The sequence below is a fragment of the Lemur catta genome, chromosome 7 (assembly GCF_020740605.2).
Source record: "Lemur catta isolate mLemCat1 chromosome 7, mLemCat1.pri, whole genome shotgun sequence".
NCBI classification, from domain to species: domain Eukaryota; kingdom Metazoa; phylum Chordata; class Mammalia; order Primates; family Lemuridae; genus Lemur; species Lemur catta.
The window spans coordinates 47,580,271-47,603,750 of record NC_059134.1 but is presented as its reverse complement, the minus strand read 5'-3'; the positions used below and the strand labels follow the sequence as shown (position 1 = coordinate 47,603,750).

At 37.8% G+C, this 23,480-nt stretch overlaps 1 protein-coding gene, 1 long non-coding RNA gene and 1 pseudogene across 2 annotated transcripts in view; 2 read left to right on the top strand and 1 right to left on the bottom strand.

Annotated features, from left to right (window-relative positions):
- Positions 1-22,220, top strand: part of CCDC83 (coiled-coil domain containing 83) — a 50,886-nt gene extending 28,666 nt beyond the window's left edge. The window contains exons 6-11 of the mRNA XM_045557207.1: positions 31-122; positions 2,351-2,419; positions 11,258-11,379; positions 16,910-16,989; positions 17,673-17,869; positions 21,716-22,220. Coding sequence (XP_045413163.1) covers positions 31-122; positions 2,351-2,419; positions 11,258-11,379; positions 16,910-16,989; positions 17,673-17,869; positions 21,716-21,877 — 722 coding nt within the window. The 3' untranslated portion in view covers positions 21,878-22,220. The remainder of the gene's footprint in view (positions 1-30; positions 123-2,350; positions 2,420-11,257; positions 11,380-16,909; positions 16,990-17,672; positions 17,870-21,715) is intronic.
- On the top strand, positions 13,987-14,747 carry LOC123642261 (annotated as a pseudogene).
- On the bottom strand, positions 17,197-20,219 carry LOC123642262. The gene is made up of 3 exons (XR_006736417.1): positions 20,139-20,219; positions 17,698-17,788; positions 17,197-17,231 (listed from the first exon to the last, which is right to left on the bottom strand). It is a non-coding gene; the product is annotated as an uncharacterized LOC123642262 (long non-coding RNA).
- Positions 22,221-23,480: the final 1,260 nt, after the last annotated feature.

Below are 23,480 nucleotides of genomic sequence, written 5' to 3'. Positions count from 1 at the left end.
TTGTTAAGGCTTCTAATTTTCTTTTTAAAGAACAGTATAAAATCACTCTGGAAGATGCTAGAAAGAAAATAATTGGAGAAACTTTGTTGCAACTGGACCAAAAGAAGGAATGGGCCACACAGGTATATTTCAATTTTCTTAAAAAAAAATGTCCCCCAATTTTTTTGTTGGATAGATTATAGTGGTTAAGATCTTGGGTTCTGAAGGTAGGCAGTTTGAGTTTAAATCACAGTTCTTTCACTTACTGACTATACAGCTAATTTTTTTACTTAACTTTTCTGTGCTTCTGTTTCCTAATCTATAAAGTGAGGACAACAATACTATTTACCTTAGAGATAGTGTGAGGACTGAATGAGATGATTTAAATGGCATAGTGTTGCCTAAGGAACACTAATGAGCTCAGTGAACTAGTATTCAGTTACTTCTTAAGTATAATACAGATCAAGTATCCCTTATCTGAAATGTGTTTCAGATTTCAGATTTTTTCAGATTTTGGAATATTTGCATTATACTGGTTGAGCATCCAAAATCTGAAATGCTTCAAAATCTAAAACTTTTTGAGTGCCAACATGATGCTCTAAGAAAATACTCTTTGGAGCATTTTGAATCTCAGAGTTTTGGATTTGGGATGCTCAACCTTGTAAAATGGCTATAACAAAATATTTAAGTAAAAGTTTTGGATGAATTATAGAATGAAACATAATTTGTCTAAAAAGTACTTTCTTACATACATAAACCTTAGAGAGTATACAATATATTGCTGGTGCTTTAAAAATTGGGGCTATAAAACATTTTTTGAGGTATAATTTCCAATGTTATATGTTCTCTAATCCCTTTGTTTTACACAAAATATCTGACTTTTTTTTTTTTTCACAATCCTGTCTCCAAACTATCTTCAAAATCAGTGAGATCCCTACCAAGATTGTCTATTCATCTGGGATATCATTTTTTCAGAATCATAAAAATCTGGTCTTTCTTTTAAAAAGTTCTTTACTGGATATCCGTTGCTATTGTTTGTTGAATCCCTGTGGGTTCAGTTATTCTGTCAGTGTCACTCTCTTACTGAATTATTTCCACTAATTTACACAAATACAGAGGATTATGGACAACTGATCAATGATTTGTCTGCCCATGCAATTCAGCCACTTTGCAACAGAATCTAACTAAATGGCGAAATCAACCATTAAAGTGATCTGACCATCGTTAAGATGATTAAAAATGCACATGTAGATCAAATAAGCATAAGATTTCAAGCATATATCATGAGGACTGTTCCAAGTACTCTTCCAAGCATTTTGCATTTACGTCTCTCAGCAATCCAATAAAGAGTAAGGACTTGTTAATGAGGATGCTGAAACACAGAGAAATTTTGTGACTTGCCCAGAGCAACCGAGAAAATCAAGATTAAATTAAGGAGATCTCCTTCATATCGTTGCTCACAATCACTACACTATACGTTTTCTTTTTTCTACATAATGCCAAACGCTCACATGCCTGAATGAATTTTCCTCTTTTTAGCTGGCTATTTTAGCACACAGTTCAACTTGCTGTGATCTAGTGCTGTGCAACCTTAGCTGCACATTGGAGTCACCTGAGAAATTTTTTTTTTTTTTTAAGCCAGATGGTACATGGGTTCCACCCATCCTATAGAGAAGCTAATGTATTGCCCTGGGATACTGCCTGGGCTTCTGGATTTTTCAAAGCTTCCAGGAGATTCTGATGTTTAGCCAAGTTTGAAGACACTGTTAGCAAATTCCAGTTAGCCAATTAAGCCATTAGCTAACTAACTTCAGGTGGGAGCTACTTTTTGCTTTTGTTCACATGAAATTCTATGTTGGAAAAAACTGGAATTATTAGTCGTAGCTGGAGTATTAAAGTTCCTGGTTCCTAGGAAATATAGGCCCCCTCAATAAGCATGATTTAGAGAAAAATTTTTATTGCAAATTTTTCAACTCTAAAGACTTTAACAGATAAATTTACCCTTAACATGCTTTTAAATAATTTCTGTCCATGTTTATGATCTGGAATATTGTTTCTTAATTTCTCTTTTTTTGATTGTGTCCTTCAGTTACTGAATATTGAATTTGTAATATGGTATTCATATGAAAGCATCTCACAGAGAAATACAGTCAATCATCCAAATCACCTGTATTTGTGTAAATCAGCAAAAAACAATACAATGTGGTAGTAAAGAATGAACAACTGAATAAAAAATTCTTGGGTATGTTTTCAAATAATTTCCAAAACATAATTTAAAATGAGTGATCAGATAAACTTATTGTGCATCACCATTGCTAAAATTGTGAATTACCATGTGGCAACTTGCCTTAATACAGAAACTTTTGTTTAGAACACTGTAAAGCTCATTGACAAGAACAGTTATCGAGAGATCTGGGAGAATGATTGGCTAAAAAAAGAGGTAAGTGGAATTTGCCAAAACCAAGAATTTCTTCTCATTTTTTTGAGCTAGAAATGACTTTGAATTATGAACTGAAGCCACGGGAAATGCATGGAACTATGACTGAGATATAATGAAATTCAAGTGGAATCCTACTCTTAATAAAAGCCATTACTCAGCAAATACCAGAAATAATCTCAATAATAACCAGAAATAATTTGAGGGTTTACAATTCACACAATATACTCACATGTGCAAAGTTTAGGTTCTGAAACTGATTTGGTCTTTCTCATTAGCCTGCTTCCTCCTGGTTGATAGGGCAAGGCCAAAGGATCATTCTAACTTCATTCTCTGCTGATTTAAATTCCTGTTTTGAAGTGACATGGTGTCCTTTGGATAAGGGTTCAGTCTTTTAGATGTTCTTTCCTCCCCTGCTCGTCTCCAAGATGGACGCTTGACATAAGGGAAGAGGGGCTTCCATGGCCTTTTGTGGGTGTGTTGCTAAAGAGGGTTCAGATCCATGGGGTTTTCTTTGGATCCTTGTGCCCTCTGCCTTTCTGCTGTGGAGAGAGTGCTTTGCTCTGCTCCCTGCATTCGCAACTTCTGAAATGCTTTGGCCTTTTGGATATTGTGTTGGAGCTAATCCCAAACCCACACTTACAGCATTTGCCTGTGGTCGACGTGTCTCTGCCCACTGCAGCCTCTATATCTCACTCCAGCCGATCCTTAGGTGCTCTTCACACCTCCTTCTCAAGAGCAGACAGGAACTGCTGGACCCAGGTGTGCTGCCTTAGACTCAGCTGTCTACCCACCTCCCTAAAGCAGTGCTACAGTACTGCTCTTGCAGGATATGGTCACATGAGGACTTCTAGGAGTAGGGTCTCTCAATATCCGCAATATTGACATTCTGAGCCAGATCATTCTTTATCATCAGGTACTGCCCTGTTTTCCTTGCCTTGTACATGCTGGTCCCTCTGCCCTTACCTCCATTACCTCCTTACTCTCATTTGCCTGAAAAACACCAACTCTTCCTTCAGGCATGGACTTTCATTATCAATTTCCTTGTGAATCAATGTGTAACTCCCCCAGGAAGTCTTGGATGCTCCTTCCTCAGTGTTCTCTTGCTTTGTTGTAACTCTTGCTAAAATATGTTGAAATTGTCTGTTTATGCACCTGTCTCCTTAACACACAGAGCAGGCTATGTCTTTTCAACTATATATCCATGACACCTGAGAAATAATCAGTGCTCATTAGTTACTGGATGAATGAATGTCAGTGAATATAGTATACTCCCTGAAGGAATGAATCAAATAAATAGTTCAGATCCTGGGTGAAGGAAGCAGTTATGTTTAAAACCTTTGTGAATTGTTTATGTTGTAATTCAAGACAGCAGACTGCATCGTCTGTCTCCTGAGGGCCCACTGAAATAAAATTATAGAAGTACAAAAAGGAACCTATTCACAAAGAGAACAGGAGGAGTTAACTGGCAGGTGAGATTTCAACAATTTTCTGGAATACAAAAAGCAAATGTGAGAGCATGTTGCTGAATAAAATGAGCAGATATTTGGTCCAGATGTTACAAGAGTGCTAGAGAGGATGTGCAAAACTTGTTCTGTTTCTGAAACCCGGAAGATTCTCTTCTGAGAGTCTGCGTGAGCTATAGATGGTAGGAATGGGAACTGCAGCAGAAAACAAGGGGGTTACTTGATGGTCTGAATAAGGAACATCTGCATCAGTAAGCATCTCCCATTACCCTCTACCATTTCCCTCACATACAACACAAGTGTGTTTACTCTTAGATTAAAAACCTGATGGCCGTCCTCTAAGAACATAGAACAAATTATCTGATAAAAGCTAAGGTTTCTTTAGACATTAGATATTTCTGTGCCCCACAGAAAATCCTTCCTATCTTGGCATTTAGGAAGTCACAACCTAATATCCTACTCCTGCTTTCTCATCCTAAAATGGAGTTTGCCAGTGCACCTGCCCTGCCGTACTACATAGAGTCTCTGGTCCACATTTCCATTCAGAGGAAAAACTTGGCATGAAAACACAGCGGTACAGAAAATCCATACCATTCTCCAGACCTTTCTTAAATACGAATAGACAGCCAAGGATCACGAGGCATATAAATACAATAGGCACAACAGAAAAGAAAGACCAGGTGACCTAACAACAAAATAAAAAGCAAACAATAACAACAAAACCTGTTCCTGGAAGAAACAGAGAAAATTCAGGGGACTGAAAAGGTCTCCTATTAATATAATCAAAAATATCTGAGAAGGCATTTTATTTATAAAACAAGATGCTTCAAGACAGAAATCAAATACCAAATAGGAAACAGAGAACACTCTTTCAGAACAGGGAGGGAATACCACAGTACAAAAAAAGAAAAAGAAAAAGAAGAGATATAGAGTACTAATGTAAGATGTACAATATCCAACTAATACATAGTAATTCCAGAAAGAAAAAATTGGGAAAATAGAGGGAAGGAAATCATCAATGAAATAAGGAAAATTTCTGAATTTCTGGACACTAAAAGGACATGAGTTTTTAGAACACTTAAGAACAAAAGGAAAGTCTTAAAAGTTTCTGGCAAAAGTTGGTGGTTGTGGTAAGTTAACTGCAAAAGAATAAGAGCCAATTGGTTTTCAATTTTTCAATAGCAAAATTCAGATGGAAAATTATTTTCAACTTTGAATTCTATACTCAGCTAAACTAGATTAAGGACAAAATAAAACTATTTTAGGAAAAGCAAAGGCTCAAAATAGTTAATTGTCAATTTTTTTCAGGAAAATTTACTGAACAATGCACTTTTGCAAAACAAGAAAGTGAACCGAGTAAGAGAACAACAGGTGTTAATAAAAGACCACGAGATCTTCAGAGGAAAAAGGAAAAGCTTTATTTCCTATTAAAAAAAAAAAAAATTCTCCAAATTGGGAAGCCACAACCTTCAAAACAAGTGAAAGAGTGTTGTCTAAAGAACAAAGGAGATGTCTGGCTTAAATAGGGAAAAATTCTCACTCAGGTTTTCAATCAGGTCCGTTTATGCAAGTGAAGGATTCAAATTTGTTCCATTCTGATTGGTCAAAATAGTTGAGTCCTGATTGGGTGGTTTCCTAGTCCCAAACCAAAAGTCTTTTTCACATATTTCTTTCAGACGGCTGGTGAGGGCTAGGAGTTCCAGCCGCAGTTTATGTTGGCCGTGGTTACAGGATCTGTTCTGGCTCAGGGTTGTAAAGCAGCATGTTTATCAAGAGCTGCTTTTTACAAGAACCTAGAACCATTTTTTCTCATCCTGCTATGGCTGCCTGGTTCTTCCTTTAAATTTAGAGCATCTCTGGTTCAGCATGGTGTCTCATGTCTGTAATCCCAGTGCTTTGGAAGGCTGATATGGGAGGATCACTTGAGACCATGAGTTCAAGACCAACCTGGGCAACATAGCGAGACCCCCATCTCTACAAAAAAATTTTTTTTAAATTAGCTGTAGCACGAAGCGATCAGTGAACTATGATCACATAACTGCATTCCAGCCTGGGCGACATTGCAGACCCTATCTCAAAAAAAAAAAAAAAGAAAAATTTAGAGCATCTCCGTTAGGCACAAGGAGTCTATCTCATCTGGAGAGCTTGGGTCTTATTTTACAGTTTCACTTCACACAGAAAACAGTGTACTTCCCAATGTACTAGGAAAGAAATGTCTAAAGATGATAATTTTGTTGCAAGCCTAAAAAGCATCCTGTCCAGATTGAAACAGATCTCACTTCTGGGATCCAAACCCACATATTTAACAACCAGTTGTGCAACTCCACCTAAATGCACCACACAACCACAGACATCTCAAAACTCCTAAATTGACTTCATCTTCCCCTTTTCTCAAAACTGCCTACTCTCCTATGCTATCTGTCCCAATTAAGGATCCCACCAATATACAGTCACCCAAATCAGAAAGTTGTCCCTCAGTATACTTGGGGGATTGGATCCAGGACACGCCCCCATACAAAAATCTGTGCATATTCAAGTTCTTCAGTCTGCCCTGCTGAACCCAAATATACAAAAATTTGGCCCTCCACATATACAGGTTTTGCATCCTGCGAATACTGCACTTTGAATTATCATTTGGTTGAAAAAAATCTGTGTATAAGTGGATCCTCGAAGTTCAAACCTATGCGTTCAAGGGTCAACTGTATTTAGAGAAATGTCCTTGTCACTTCTCACATCCAGAAGGCCTCTAAGTCCCATCACTTCTACTTTTGACCACCTCTCCTTTTGACCACCTCTCCTTAACTTCTTTGCCTTTGTCCTAGTTCAGGCCTCATTATCTCTCACCTAGATCTTTTAATTAGTCATATCTGGTTTTCCTCCCTGCAAACTGGAAACTTCCCGTATCTCCTTCACACTGCCTCGGAGTCATCTTTCTAAAACATGAACCTGCTCATGTCAATCAGCTGCTTAAAACCTTTCCATGACTGACTCTCCAATCAGTTCAGAGGTGCCAGGGAGCATGAAAGGGTCTCCCGGAGAAGTAGGTCAGGCCCACTTTGTGTGCCATGCAGGGAAGTTTGGACTGTATCTAGTAGGTAATAGACAGTTGGTGAACTTTATTTCTTAGCAGCCTCAGTGTTTCTGGTTACTGAGGACAGCAGTACCTTAAGCTTGTCTAGCCCAACCACCATTCTACTAGACATTCGCTTTATGTTCAGACAAGTAGCCACCCAACCTGTGCTGGCATGCCATCTGTGAAACAAAAGTCACTGCTTTTTGAGAGAACTCACTCCAACTACATGCAGCTCTTGTTAACAAGTTATTCTTATGTACATCTTCAGCACTAACTTGTACGTGTCCTCGGCTCTGGACCTACATTTTTATTTGCCTGCCAAATATTTCCACATGGATGTCCCAGAGGCACTTCAAACTCAACATACCTAAAACAGAACTCATTAAATTTTTCCTTAAATTTTCTCCTCCTACATTTCCTTTTTCACCACCTGCCCAGAAACCCAAGATAAAAATGTCACTGTCAGCTTCTCCTCTTTCCTTCCCTTGCTCCCAATTTGACCAAGCACAGTTAGTAAGTCTAGGAAACAAGGAATTTGAAAATTCTTATGCTTTCTATGATAACTGACAATTATCTTTAAATTGCCTTTATAAAGTCATGGTGAATAGGAGTTCATACTATCCCCCAAAACTAATCAGGATGAATCCCCAATTTATTTTGTTTTTTTTTTTTAATCCCCAGTTTTAAAAAAAAAGGTATTAACAATTGAAAAAGCTCAAGGTAAGCTCAATAGTTAAAGAATATTAGGGAGAAATTTAGTTCTTATACTTTTAATAAATACAACAGTATGATCCTAAGCATAATCATTTAACAATTCTACTCTTAATCTTATAAGATGCTATAGATTTTAGGGGTAGCGAAAATGACTACAAAAATTTGCATTTGATAAGAAGGGCTGTTTTGGTGCCTTGACTCTTCCTACTGAAGCCACAAATTATGTTTTGTTTTGTTTTATTTTTTACTTCTCATAGTTCAATGGAAACAGAAGAAAAAAAAATGACAAGTTTATTGTTTTTTGTTTTTTTTTGAGACAGAGTCTCACTATGTTGCCCAGGCTAGAGTGCCATAGCGTCAGCTTAGCTCACAGCAACTTCACACTCCTGGGCTCAAGATATCCTCCTGCCTCAGGCTCCTGAGTAGCTGGGACTTCAGGCACACACCAGTGCACCTAGCTAATTTTTCTATTTTTAGTAGAGACGGGGTCTCACTCTTGCTCAGGCTGGTCTCAAACTCCTGAGCTCAAGTGATCCTCCCGCCTCGGGAGGATCCTAAGATTACAGGCATGAACCACCACACCCGACCAAAAAATGATAAGTTTAATTGAGTCATAAGCAAAACAAGCTTTGTAATAAAGACAAAATTATTTTAAAGAAATCCAATAAACAATATCTCTTTATTTCAATAAGTATTCATTTTAACATTATTAAATTCATTCACAAAATTAATTAAAACTAGGTATGGTTATAAGTACTATCACAAGAATTAAAAATTGCCTGGAAACAAAACAATGTACGTCAATTAATCTCTTTGGGGAAGGTTTAGAATGAGTAACAAAGGGTATTTAATAATGGAACTCCTGAAAATCTTTCTCCATTTATCTCACAACAATAACCAAAACTTAGATCTCTGGGGATATTCTCTTGCATGATTTTCATTCTCTAGTTTTATTTAGTTTTTAGTTTTATTTATTTGTTTTTAGGACAATGAAGAAAATTGAAATTTCCAAATGATTTAGACTAACTTAACAAATGGAAAGCCAGAGAAATTAGACAAAGGGATTGAAAGAAGTTAGTAATCAGAGTTTTAAGTATGAGGAGGCATAAATTAATCTGGATCTTCCAGGAGAAAATTTCAGGAACATGTATATAAGAACATACAGAGATCCCTGACCTCTAATAGTTTTAATTAAATTATCTTTCACAATTTCTTGGTGCATTTTTTGGATATTTGGCAGGGAAGTCATGTTATTTTCCACTTTTTCCTCCTTTTCTCTTTCTTACCCCAGAAAGCCAAAAGTATTTATATGGTTATGAAAAAGAACTAGTTTTTATTTCCCCTAACATTTCAAAAGGCTTCCAGGGAGATAGCAATTGAGGAGAATATAGCTTAGTACTCTAAAGGGGTAGGTGATGTCATAGGATATCATTAGCCTGAAAGATTTGATGTAACTCCCCAAAAGCGCCCCCATTTCCAGCTTTGGAAAGAGACCAAGAACTGTGCATGCTGCCTCCCAAGCATGCCAAGCCCGTAGGTCCAACATTTTCCAAATGTTCTATTAATTCTTTCTGTTTACAACCTCTAACTATAATTTCTTTCTCATCCTTTGACATTTGAAAATCATAAACTTTTCCTTAAGGCATTCAAGCTTGTAATCGGGTTAATTATGTCTCAACATATGAGGTCCTAAAACACCAAATCCTAGCTTTGTGATTTAGTATTATGGACTTAAATGGTCTTGCTAAATTGTTCGAGGCAGGTAAATAATATATGTTTTTCTTTCTAAGTCTAAGCCACCAGCAGTATTTGAGCCTTTTCTATGACACTGGTACTGCTTTATATTGTAATTATTTGTGTTTTTGTTCACTGGATTGTAAATTCTCTTGGGGGAAGAAGCCATGCCTTAGTCACCCTTGTATCCTTCTACATCTAGCTCAGAATCTTGCCTATAATAAGAATTCATGCATTTAATAAATGACTATGTGATAGAGATATATGTGTGGTAATAATACTGAATGCTTCAAAATTCTAAAATACAATTAAATCTCAACGACAAGGCAGAAAATGTTAGTCATCTCCTAAGTACTCATCTCACTGACACTCAGCTACACTCTTGGCAACTCCTGACAAGGGGTTATTAAATCTAGATCCCTGTGTCTTTTTTGTTTCATCATAATCCCTGGAGACTCCTATTACTTCCTCCAGTTTATCTTTCTATTGTTCTCCCCAGCCTACCACTTTCTATTTTATATTCTTACTTCTAATTCTTCTCTTGTCCTCCTTTCTCCCTATGAGCACCTCCTGATCCAACGCCTACATAGCTCACGCTGCTGTGGATGGCAGAGGTGGGTTGAGGGTTCTGTCTGGTAACATGCTTCTATATATTCTTCCCACTACCAAGCCTTCTTTAGATAAAAGTTATCAAAATACACTCTTTAATAACTGATAAAAACTCTGAACAGAACCAGCAAGTTTGTTTATATTTGAGTTAGTTATATTTCTTTTTTATTTTTTTTGCAGGTCCAGTTGATGTGGCAGAGTTAGCCATATTTCTTCAGTAAACATTAACTAAGTCTGCTATGTCTATCAGTGACCTTCCGTCACCTACAGGATACAAACCAGACTCTCTAGCATTATTTGGCTCTTCCCTAATTATCCAGTTCCTCTTCTACTTATCCCCACTCTCACTTTGTTATCTATTCACATCAAAACAATTGTGCCTTTGCACACATGGTTCCTTCTGCCTAGATTGCACCCTCTCGTGTCTTCCTAGGGAATTCCTACTCAGCTTTCAAGATCCAGAATAGGTGTCATCTCTTCTATGAATTCTCCCTTATCCCTTGATACTTAACAGAAATAAGGTGAACTTCTCTCTCCTCCTGCAGCACCTGGACAGCTTCCATTATAGTTTTTATAACATTGTTTTCTGTTTTCATCACCATCTTTGCCACTAGGCTATGAGATCCTTGAAGATTACTGTATTTTGTTGATCCTTTGTTCCCAAAGTGTACTATAGTTTCTGGCACACAGTAGGCATACAAAACAATTAAATGAACGAATGAACAAATAATAGTTCATCTACCTGGCAGTTCTCAGAACTACCTAGCACTCAGAGAGAACATAATTATATTGTAGAGGCTGATAGAAAGGACTATTAGACCTGTGCGTCTTTTTTTAAACATGTTAAAAAAAATAGCATTTCCCCAGTGTTATTAGTTTTAATTGTATTATTTATAATTACACATAGATAGGTCCTCCTTTAGCTACTAATATACCATATCGCTAAATTAATTAACCACGTTTTCTTATTTAGGTCCAGCAGTGTTTCTGAAGAGTAGAAAAGGACGCCTCCTGCTATTCTGTAATAACTGCCTAATCATGCAGACAAGTTCTGCTGATGATCTAGAAAAGAGTCCCATCTGTTCCTTCTTAGAGAAGAAGGACAAAGCAAACCCAGGAATAAATAATACATGATAGATCTTACCCTCAGGCAAATGCATTTTTAGAAGTTGAATTTATTGTAGAAGACTTAATAGACCTAAGTCAGTAAGTACCAACATCTCCATTCTCTTCTTCTGAGAACAGATTGAAATTCACAGGAAGGAAGTTGAAGAATTAGAAAGTGTTATTCAAGAACTGGAAGAAGAAAATTTGGTGCTTATTGATCAACTCTTCAAATGTAGACTTGTGGATCTCAAAATACCCAGGTGAAAGTTGTTAATATATCATGGAAGTATGTTGGAAACACTTGTATCTGTAAAAAATTGGGGTTTTTAAAAGATGATTTAACTCTCCAGTGCTCCAACCATATTGCAATAGTCAAAAAGAAAGAAACTCACAAAATAGCCACAATGAAGTTACAAGGTTATTGCTATTGACCATCAGTACAGTGTAAACTTTGACTTATTTATTCTAGCAAATGCACTGTAGTCATAATAGCAAACACTCGACATGAACATGACAACTGTCAACATCAGGAGCCTTCATGCCAGCAGGAGAAATTGTGATGAAAATAAATGCATAACAGTGCATCAGAAGATGCTTGAAGTACAAAGTTAGCACAAAGGAATGGGTGATCAACTTTCTGGAAGTTTCTTGGAGGTATTCTGGGCTTCTGGTTATCTTGTGGACTATAGAATTATTTCCTTTGATGAAAGAGTTAAGCTACTTTGTAGGCAGAGAAAATAGCCTGGCATTTCAAGTCACATTTATCCCTGCACAAGAGAAACCAAATGGTGTATATGGCTTTATATTTTAGGTTAGCCGTTTTTCTTACCTGACCAAAAAAAAAAAAAAAAAAAGAGTCTTGATATACCAATCTTGATGGAAAACTAGGGCCCTGGAATATAAAATTCAAATTCAAAGTGGCATTCATAATTTAGACAAGTAGTCAAAAACAGGAACTAATCTAAATAGTGGCATGTTTAGGAAGAGAGAGGAGATCGATCACACAAATGTAGGGTGTATATGTGCAAGCACAGGAGAGAAGTGTCTAGGTCTAGGAATTAAAGTAGATATTACGTTGAACCCAGCAGAAGAGCTAGGAAAAATGTTCTACCCGAGTAGTTCCTGTTGCATGTGTGACATGCATGTGACACGATATTGTATTTATTATTTACAAACTTCCTAATGTTTTCCAAGACAGGTGGGTACAGGTAAGTTGTGAGTTCTTTGTTTGCCAGGCTAAATGATGGGTGTCAGGATACAGAAATTGGGAGGGAGTGTAATTACTTTATAGGCCGAAAGCTGGGTGGGGCAGGATAGAGAAAGAGGCCACCTGCCTCCTTTTCACAGTTACATGTACTCCAGGAAGAGTATATGCCAACGTAGATGATGTAGGAGCTGAGGCTGAGTGAATCGATTGATTACTGAACTCCTGGACTTCCTGTCTCTAGAGCTGATGCCCTGGAGGGCCCCTAAGGGTAGGTGCCTCATTGTTTCCCAGTAGGCAATGCTCTTTCACCAGCCCTCCTCTCTATGATCAGGTCTCTAGCCTCACATTCCTGTCCTGCCTCTAGTCCTTGTCATCTGCTGCTGCTGCCTTCTTTGTGATCGTGTCTAATCTCTGTCAGCCATTGCTCGTGTGTGGCTTCTATCCGTAGGTATACCTGCTGTCCACTGTCCTCTTTTCTGAATTGGCTAAACTTTAGGAAAGAGCTACCCTCTAAATTGCCAGCCCCACTTCTCTGCTTCAATAGGTTCAGTTTGGCATATCTGATTTGGTGCTGATGTGGTTGTGCTAGTAATTATAACAAAATGCTAATAATCATAACAAAGGGAATTCTTCCATTGGCCAGAGAGGACTTGGCAAGGAGAAGAAGGGAGATGAGAAACTTCTAATGGGGATTATCATTGTTAATATTTCGCTGTGTAGTATGTGATTTTACCCTCTCCTCTGTCTTCCCCACAAAAAATCTTCAGTAAAATCCACATTGCTCATCAACGCTTCAGGAGTTGATTTTCTTTAGTGAGAAGCATGGAGTAATTAGTCCTGCTTCAGAGTTGGAAGAGATGAAACAAAAATCTTTCCAAGGGAAAAGAAACAGTGTGGGTGACATTTATAAGAACTGGTTTAGGTCCTAGGGAATATTAGGAGATTTTTTTTTAAAAAAAAAAAACAACCTAGGTTAGGTGTGTCTGGTATATGCTTCTATAGCACCCTGAACTTTTCCTTTGCAATCAGCATTTATCACACTTTTGATTACTTATTTAATGTCTGCTTCCTTGCTAGATTATAAACTCCTTAAAGCAACTATTTAGGACACTTTAGAAAGATCTGCAAAAAGAAAGAGGAAAATGTGTAAACCCTCAATTATTCATTGACTTCTTATCCAGAAAGATAACCTGAGAACATTCAGGAGCTTTTACAGTACATATCTCCAAGTTAAAGAAATATAACATATATTGTATATTTTATGACAACTGCCTTTTCCACCTCTTTGTTGAGAATTCCTGTATAATAGAAGTCCTATAAAATACCAATAGTGTGATGAGAAATACATATGAACTGTCCCCACTGAATATATAAAAAGTTCTATTTTCCTATTTGGATGGAGAATGGGGTATTGTGGTTAATAGAGTTACTACATTTCACATGCAGAGCTGTCAAAATTTTTTTCCATCACAACTCACATAGGATGTCATAGCAAGGTGCTTGGAGCCATTGTGATGAGGACCATGTTGCTTCCAAACATCCTGCTCACCAGTGCACCAAGGGTTGGAAAAACCATACTGTGCAAAGAACTTGCATCAAGATCAGGACTAAAATACATTAATATGGATGATTTAGCTCAAGAAATCTGATCACGGATATCATGGAGTCTGGCAAGATGGCTTCTCCCAAGAGCATGCCAAAACATGCACCAATGATGGCACAAGTCCAGAAGGATATGGAGATTACACAATATGACCGAGAGATATAAGTCAGATGTTGGAGTTTGCCTTCTGACATGTGACCAAAATTCTAGATGATGTAAAAAATTTATTCAAGCCATACTAAGAAAGCTACTGTTGATGCAGATGATGTTTGATTGGCAATCCAGTGTCCATGCTGACCAGTCTGTTATCTCTCCTCCCCCAAGAGATTTTTTACTAGATATTTCAAGGCAAAGAAATCAAACGTGTTTGCCACTGGTCAAGCTGTATTCAGGTTATAGATTGCCACTTGATAGATATTGCTTAACGGCTCCAAACTATAGGCTTAAGTCTTTACAGAAAAAGGCATCTGCTACTGCGGGAAGAATAACATTTCCTCAGTTATGTGTCGGTTCAGGTAGTGGCAGACTAGGCACACCAAACCCAAAAACCATGTCTGTTTCAACTAAAGTAGGGACTCCAATGTCCCTCACAGTGCAAAGGTTTACAATACAGAGGCCTGTTTCACAGTCCCCAGCTGTAAAAGCAGCAGTTCCCACAACATCAGCAGTTCAGAATGTTCTGACTAATCCATCATTTATTGGGTCCAAAAACATTCTGATTTTACCACGAATATGGTGTCATCACAAAATCATCAAATGCACTGAAAGTAAAACATGAAGATGAGGATGATAATGACGATGACTACGATAACCTATAATCTAGCCTTGATGCATGTAACAGGTATACTTGGTCTTGAATTCCTTGTACTGAAATTAAACATGCATGCTGGATGTCTTCAAGTTGTGTTTTAGAAAACTTAAATAATATTTAATGAAGAAATATAGTTAGCATACTTTTTAATTGACATGCTGGATTTTCTTTAATAGGATTAGTAATGGTTTTTCATCAGCTTTTAAGTGTAAAAAAATAAAGTTGTCATTCATCAGAAAAAGAAAAACAAAAGGTATGTCGTAGGATTTGTTTGACATGTTGGGGTAAAAAGATGAGGCAACTGTCAGCCAGAGGTGACTGCCCTGGGACTCTAGTGCCACATGGCTGAGACTAAGTGGGCCAATGCCTACACATCTATCTAACACTAACAATATAATAACATCTTTAAAAATATTTTCTATATCATTAAATATCAAGTGTTGTTGCTTATAGTGGTACAGAAGTGACAATAAACTAATGGTTAAGAGAGAAGCCTAGATTTATGAAGGTGACGGCATTTCTTAAGCTCTTAATTATTAAAAATGATAAAACAAAGAAAGGAAAGAATTCTATGGCCTCAGACATGTCTACGTGCAGACCTGAGCTACACATGAAACTTGTCTTTACGAAGTTAAGTCTTTAGAAGGTTTTACAGATGTAAATATTGCATGTAGTTACAGTATTTGCTGGGGCAGTAAGCATCTAGATAACACTTCATTCATATTTTTAAAATAACCGACGGCCTCTAATTCAGGGGATTCACTGTTTGCTCAGTTGCTAAGCATAACGTGTTTGCATATTTGCAAGGGTTCAAATGCTTCATGCTGTTTTCGGGCAAACATCATTGAAATGCCCTACAGAACTTTCAAGGCATCATATTTTTTTATTGAAAAATTCAGTGCATTCTAAAAAGGAGAGCACCGAACATACACACAGAGAGCTGCAACAGCATGCACATATCGGTTCACAGGGCTTGTAGCCAAAACGTGCCACTAAGTGAAAGCCAGGACCTAGATGACATCTTGGATTCCTATTGCTCACTTTTCTTTCTTCCTCTTTTTCTTTTCATCTCAAAGCCATCCCATTCAGGTCCCTATCATTCCTCACCTGAATTACTACAACAGTGACCTAACTGGTGCCATTCTCATTCTCATTCCCGGAACTTTTTTTTTTTATTTCAGCATATTATGGGGGTACAAAAGTTTAGATTACGTATATTGCCCTTCCCCGCCCCCCCCATCAGAGCTTCAAGCGTGCCCATCCCCTAGACGGTGCACATCACACTCATTATGTATGTATACACCCATCCCCTCCCCCCCCACATCTGCCCGACACCCGATTAATGTTATTCCTAAATGTGCTCTTAGGTGATGATCAGTGAAACCATTTCCGGAACTTCAAGTGTGTTACTTTCTTTTTTTTTTTTTTAATTTTTTTTTTTTTTTTTTTTGAGACAGAGTCTCACTCTGTTGCCCAGGCTAGAGTGAGTGCCGTGGCGTCAGCCTAGCTCACAGCAACCTCAAACTCCTGGGCTCAAGCGATCCTCCTGCCTCAGCCCCCCCCCCCCCCTCCCCTGGAGTAGCTGGGACTACAGGCATGCGCCACCATGCCCGGCTAATTTTTTCTATATATATTTTTAGCTGTCCATATAATTTCTTTCTATTTTTAGTAGAGACGGGGTCTCGCTCTTGCTCAGGCTGGTCTCGAACTCCTGAGCTCCAACGATCCGCCCGCCTTGGCCTCCCAGAGTGCTAGGATTACAGGCGTGAGCCACCGCGCCCGGCCAAGTTTGTTACTTTCTTATCGTGGAAGGCCCTTCTCTCACCCCTAGCTCTTCCCTGGCGAACACCTCCAGGTTTAAGACTCAACTCAAGTTTCATCTCCTCCAGGAAAACTTCCCTTACCTCCTAAGGTGTTAGAACTCAAGTGCTGCTGCTTTCGGCTCACAAGCATTTTCGCACTATGCTAATTACCCATCATGGTACAAACCATCACTTTAAACTAATGCAAGACTGACTGTAAAGCCACTCGGCCCTATGCTCCTCAGGGTAGAAACTATGTCCCATTTTTCATCTGTGCATCTTTAGCACCCAGCAGAGACACAGACAGTAGTGAGCACGTAATACAATATTTATTCACTGAGAGAGTTTTTTTTATTTGTTCTTTTAGGCAACTATATCTAACCCAAGCTGCTGGACAGGAAGTGCCGCCTGAAAAAATGCCTTTGAAGTTGCCAGAAACACACATAGGTATTATTTTATTGCAATGGTGATGATTTCTTTTAAAACACTTATTTTTCAATTTAATAAACACTTATCTATTATGGGCAGGTGCCCCACATACAAGAGTTATTCAGGGAATAGACACATGCCAGCTTCAGATGGGGATCCTGTGGCCTTCTGATTTCAAGAGTGTTCTTTTTTAAGCACCAAAGCAGGCAAGAAAAGCTTCATCTTTCTCTGCTGCACCCCTTTTAATAACAGGATTTGTTCTGTAAAATCATGTCAAAAGGCCACACTTAAGGACCTAGAAGGCCACATGTGGCCTTAAGGCCATAGGTTTCCCACCTCACCTGTCTCCCCTTTTTAGTTCCATTTTCAAATCAAAATCGCCATGTTTCATTTCACAGTGAATTAAATAAATTCTGGCAAGAGGGATGAGGGATGGGGTGTTGTCTACACTGGCAAGGTTTGGGGACCAGTGTAACCAACCAAAATGCCAATGTATACATATGTTCCCATATGATTACTGTAACTTATTAGCTAACAGAAGGAAATATAACTTAGGGTTTCTAAAAATGGAACCCCCTCTTACTTTAATACTTAAATTCTATACTTCTAATTCTCAAAGTTCTTCCAAATTAAAAATGTGACAATGTATTACATTTTTATCTGTTCAAAATGTATAGTTAATTTCTTTGTTTTCATCCAAGATGAGAAGTCAGAATTGCAACTCACAGAAGTGGAAAGGGAAGACACGATGGGCTCATCAGTTGAGAGCAGTATCGTCCATCTTAGTCAGAAAGATAGTATCAGAAGTGTCCACTACCTGAAGAGAGATGAAGAGGAGAGTTTATGCACAGAGTTTGGGGGCTCATACTTACTATATGAGGATGAGAGGGATTTCAAGGTAAGATTCATGAGAACATACCTTTGATTACTAAGAGGATGCTGTTTTATTAATCAATTGAGAAAATTAATCTAAAATATGGATATTAAAAAATTCTATTTGCAATTATTAGTAAAATTGGCCTACCATTTATATCTGTCATTGGATAATATTTTTACTCCTACTTTTGTCCAATTTGTTACATATATTCATTTATAGACCTCCATTACTAGTATACAATGTAAGTTATATAATGCTATATAAAAAATAATCCCCACACCTAGTGGCTTATAACAATATTTATTCTTTTTCAAAGCTTCTGTTGATTAGGAATTTGGGAAGCTCCACTGGACAGTTTTCACATAGGCTCTCAGGCACTTGTAATTAGTTGTTGGCTGGGGCTGCACTCATCTGAAGACTTGATTGGGGCAGGAGATTCCACTTACAAGCTGGGTTACTCATATGGCTAGCAAGTTAATGCTGGTTAAGCTTGGGGCCTGAGTTCTTCATATGGGCCTCTTCACAGAATACTTTGAGTTCTCTTTGTTAGGGTGTCTGGCTTCTCCCAGAGCAAGCAATTCTGGAGACCAGCATGAAAGCTGCCATGTTTTATATGGCTTAGCCTTGGAAATCATATACCATCACTTTGATCATATTCCATTGGTTGATATAGTTACAAAGTTCCACCTAAGGGGAAAGAACATAGCTCCTCCTATCTTGATGGAGGAGTGTCAGCATCACCTTGTAGGAAAAGCATGTGGGGTAGGATATATATCAGGCCATCGTTGGAAAGTACAAACTGTCACATATATCATTAGTTGAAACCTGGAGTATAGGCCGGGCGCGGTGGCTCACGCCTGTAATCCTAGCTCTGGGAGGCCGAGGCGGGTGGATCGCTCGAGGTCAGGAGTTCGAGACCAGCCTGAGCAAGAGTGAGACCCCGTCTCTACTACAAATAGAAAGAAATTATCTGGCCAACTAAAAATATATATACAAAAAAATTAGCCGGGCATGGTGGCTCATGCCTGTAGTCCCAGCTACTCGGGAGGCTGAGGCAGTAGGATCGCTTAAGCCCAGGAGTCTGAGGTTGCTGTGAGCTAGGCTGACGCCACGGCACTCACTCTAGCCCGGGCAACAAAGTGAGACTCTGTCTCAAAAAAAAAAAAAAAAAAAAACCTGGAGTATTAAACATTTTAATTTTAAAACCACTTTTTGGTCCTCAAAAAACTAAAAATAGAACTACCATATGACCCACCAATCCCAATGCTGGGTATATATCCAAAGGAAGGGAATTCAGTGTATCAAAAAGATATCTGCACTCCCATGTTTATTGCATCACTATTCACAATAGCCAAGATTTGGAATCAACCTAAGTGTCCATCAATGGATGAATGTATAAAGAAATTGTGATACATATACACAATGGAATATTATATAGCCACAAAAAGAATGAAATCTAGCCATTTGCAACAACATGGATGGAACTGGAGAACATTATGTTAAGTGAAATAAGCCAGGCACAGGAAGACAAATCTCATATGCTCTCACTTATATCTAGGAGCTAAATATTAAAAACAGTTGATCTCATAGAGACAGAGAGTAGAATGATGGTTACCAGAGGCTGGGAAGGGTAGTGGAGATGGGGGGATAAATTAGGGATGGTTAATGGGTGCAAAAATATGATTAAATAATTAGATAGATTGAACAATATTTGATAACACAACAAGTGACTATAATCAACAATAAGTTAGGGTATACTTTAAAATAACTAAGAGTGGAATTAGAACCTTCCTAATACAAAGAAATGATAAATACCTGAGGAAATAGATACCACAATTACCCTGATTTGATTAATTCACACTGTATGCCTGTATGAAAACATCACATGTACCCTATAAAGATATTCAGCTATTATGTACCCATAATGATTAAAAATAAAAATAAACAAAACAAAACAAAAAACCCTCTTTTTGGAATATTCCAATTATTCCCACAGCCACACCTTGCTATTTTCCTTCTCAATACTACCAAAACTTTAAAAGTAGGAGAAAGAATGATGTAAGAAAGCAGAGGAAACAAACCAACACAAACATTTTAGCTACAGTTCAGTCCTGCTACCACGAAGCGACCATTTAACGACTAAAGTTTTAGTCTCTCTGGCACCCAGATACCCCCATGAGCACCTTGGAATCATGATTTGTGGTATGTCATGATGATCTCAGCCTAGTAGATAATTGTGTACAAAATTTCCAAATTCTATACCATTTAGTTGAATGAAAGACCTTCTTACTTTCCTTGTGAGTTTTTGATGTGGTGGAACTACATGGCCATTGTGCATTACTTCAGTTTTCCTCCAGATGATTCTGAAATACATGGTAGCTGTCATCAATTTGCATTTCTCCTATCTTACATTTATCATAGCTCTATAAATACATATTTTGAAAGCTAAATACGATTACAGGCATTTTTGAGAAATAAAACATCATCTTCCTTTTTCATTCTGTATTCTTCTAAATTTGAACAAATATTTATCAAGAAACCCACAACATGCCAGGTACTTGTTAGATGCTTGAGAATATAAGGGGAGAACAGGAAGAAATGAAGTCTCAAAGATGACTGTATGGTAGGTCTTACTCTCAAATCACTTACAGGCTCATAGAAGACAGATTTTAAAAATCAATAATTACTATATAAGAGGAAATGTGCTGCCTGTACCTGTCTCCCTGACCAGTCTGTAACCTTATCATTGCACTCAGAACTTGATAAAGGACCTGGAACATAGTGGGCAATCAGAAAAGGTTTGCTGAAGTGTTGAAGGAATTTAAAAGCAAGAATGATGGCTTGGAAGTCTTCTCAGAGGAAGGGACATTGGGTAGGACCTGAGCTCTGTCAACCCAGTTTTGGGTTGGCTGTGGAATTTCACACAAATTAGACTTCTAATTCTGATTGTTGGTACCTTAGACTATAGTTTGGCAGAATGTGGTAAGTATTATCTGTACAATAGCCTAAGATCCTGTAAAAAGTATGAAAATCATGGAGAATTTGCTCAATATTAGGAAATTTATAGTCAAAGTGGTGTATGCAGAATCTTTCCCTTTGTTCCTGGATAACATAGAAAACTCTTCTGTGGTTATATCCTGGCCAGCAGAAGACTATGTATATGCAGTCGTGCGCTACATGTTTTGGTTAGTGACATACTGCATATATGATAGTTGTCCCATCAGATTACAGTAAAGTTGAAAAATCCCTATTGCCTAGTAACATTGTAGCCATTGTAACATCATATTGCAACACATTCTCTCTTTAGATATATTTAGACACATAAATACATACCATTGTGTTACAGTTGCCTACAATATTCAGTAGAGTAACCTGTTGTACAGTTTTGTAACCAAGGAGCAATAGGCTATATCATACAGGTTTGTGTAGTAAGTGCACTCTGTGGTGGTCACACAATGACAAAACAGAGTGACGATGCATTTCCCAGAATGTATCCTTGTCCTTGTTGTAAAGCAACACATGATTATATAGCCAATACTCTTCCACCAGTTCAAGAACTTGCAGAGGATCTGTCTCCCCACTCTAGCCAGTACCCCTTCTCCTTCAATCCCCTGAAATAAGCCTGACAGTCTGGCTGCCTGCTCTTTGGGAAATCTTGCCTACTATGTATGCCCTACTGTAAGTTTACTGAGTGTTCTGGGTTTTTAAAAAATTATAGTGGCTCTCATATTTCATATGTGAGACAGCATTCAGGCAATTAGAAGGGCAATGAAATCTTTCAGTTAAAGGCCAACTATAATAAAGAAAACCTGATCTATCAAGGCTGGTAACTTGCTGAATAACCTCTCCTATGTCTGTTCACCACAGGATTATGTACAATTGGGCCACATGGGAGTGAAGCTCATGAGCGTGGAGAGCAAGAAAATGCCCATTCATGTTCAAGAAAAGGAAATTTCAGTCAAATTCCTTGAAGATGTCAGGGGCCCAGAAAACCTCATCACATATAAGATGATGAAGTCTTTTCTCTAAGACTGAGAGCTGCAAAGTGAAAACAACTGTTTCTTATAAATGTTCTTTGGAAACTGAAGTATGTCAGTTGCCTATCTTACTTATACTTTGGCCCACTTTTAAACCAGTTGTTATTCCTTAAGGTCATAATTACATTTAAAATCAAAGTTCCAAGTATTCAGTTATTCATTTTCTTGCATGGTATGAGTGACCAAAATGAAAGCATACATTATATTTCTATACTGAAGTATTCAGAAGCATCACAGTGCATTCAAGGTAGTCTCTGAGGTTCCATCCCACTTAAAAGTTCACTGATTAATCTATGATTTCAATATGAAATAGTTCTATTAGAAATGTTGCTATGGCCGGACACAGTGGCTCACACCAGTAATCCCAGCAGTTTAGGAGGCTGAGGCAGGGCAATCGCTTGAGGCCAGGAGTTTGAGTATAGCCTGGACAACATAGTGAGATCCTGTCTCTACGAAAATAATAAGAAAAAACTAGCCAGGCTTGGTGGTACATGCCTGTAATCCCAGCTACTTGGGAGGCTGAGACAGAAAGAAGGATTGCTTGAGCCCAGGAGTTTGAGGCTGCAGTGAGCTATGATGGCACCAGTGCACTCCAGCATGGGCAACAGAGGGAGACCCTGTTTAAACAAATAAACAAACAGTCAAGGATTTGTATGTAGATAATTCAAAGTGATAAACTAGAAGAATTTATAAGTGAATTTAACAAGATCACAGGATACAAGGTCAATAAATACACATCCACTGTATTTCTTTATACTAGCAATAAACAATGGAAAATAAAAATTTTAAATATTACTTAAAATAGCATCAAAAAGCATCAAATATCAAAGGATGCATCTAATGAAACATTAGCAAGATTTTTATGCTAAAGACTGTAAAACATTGTGGAAAGAAATTGAGAAAGACTTAAATAAGTGAAATAAACACCATTATGAATTGGAAGACTCAATATTGTTAAGATTTCAGTTCTTTCCAAGTTGATCTATAGGCTTCATGTAATCCCAATTAAAATTCCAGCAGTTTTTTTGGATAGAAATTGACAATGTATTCCTAACACTAGTGTGGAAATTTATAATGTAGGCAAAAGACCTACTACAGACAAGACAACCTTGAAGAAAAACAAAAAAAAAAAATTAATGCTGCCAGATTTCACATTGTATTGGCCCAAGGATAAAGAAAAAGTCTAATGGAACAGAGTGTTCAGAAACTAAACCACATATACACAGTCACTTAGATGCCATTATAATTCAATGGAGAAAAATGATCTTTTTAACAATAAATGATGAGGAAGCAACTGGATATCTGCTTGGGGAAAACAATGAACCTTGACTCTTATTTTATGCCATACACAAAGTCAATTCAAAGCCAGGTGTGGTGGCACAAGCATGTAGTTCCAGCTACTCAGGAGACGGAGACTGAGATAGGAGCATTCCTTGAGCCCAGGAGTTTGTCTAGTCTGGGCAATGTGACAAGGCCTCAACTCTTAAAAAAAGTTCAAAGTGTATCAGAGACCTAAATATGGAAGGTAAAACAATAACGCTTCTAGCAGAAAATATAGAGTATCTTCCTGACCTTAAGGTAGGCAACACTTTCTT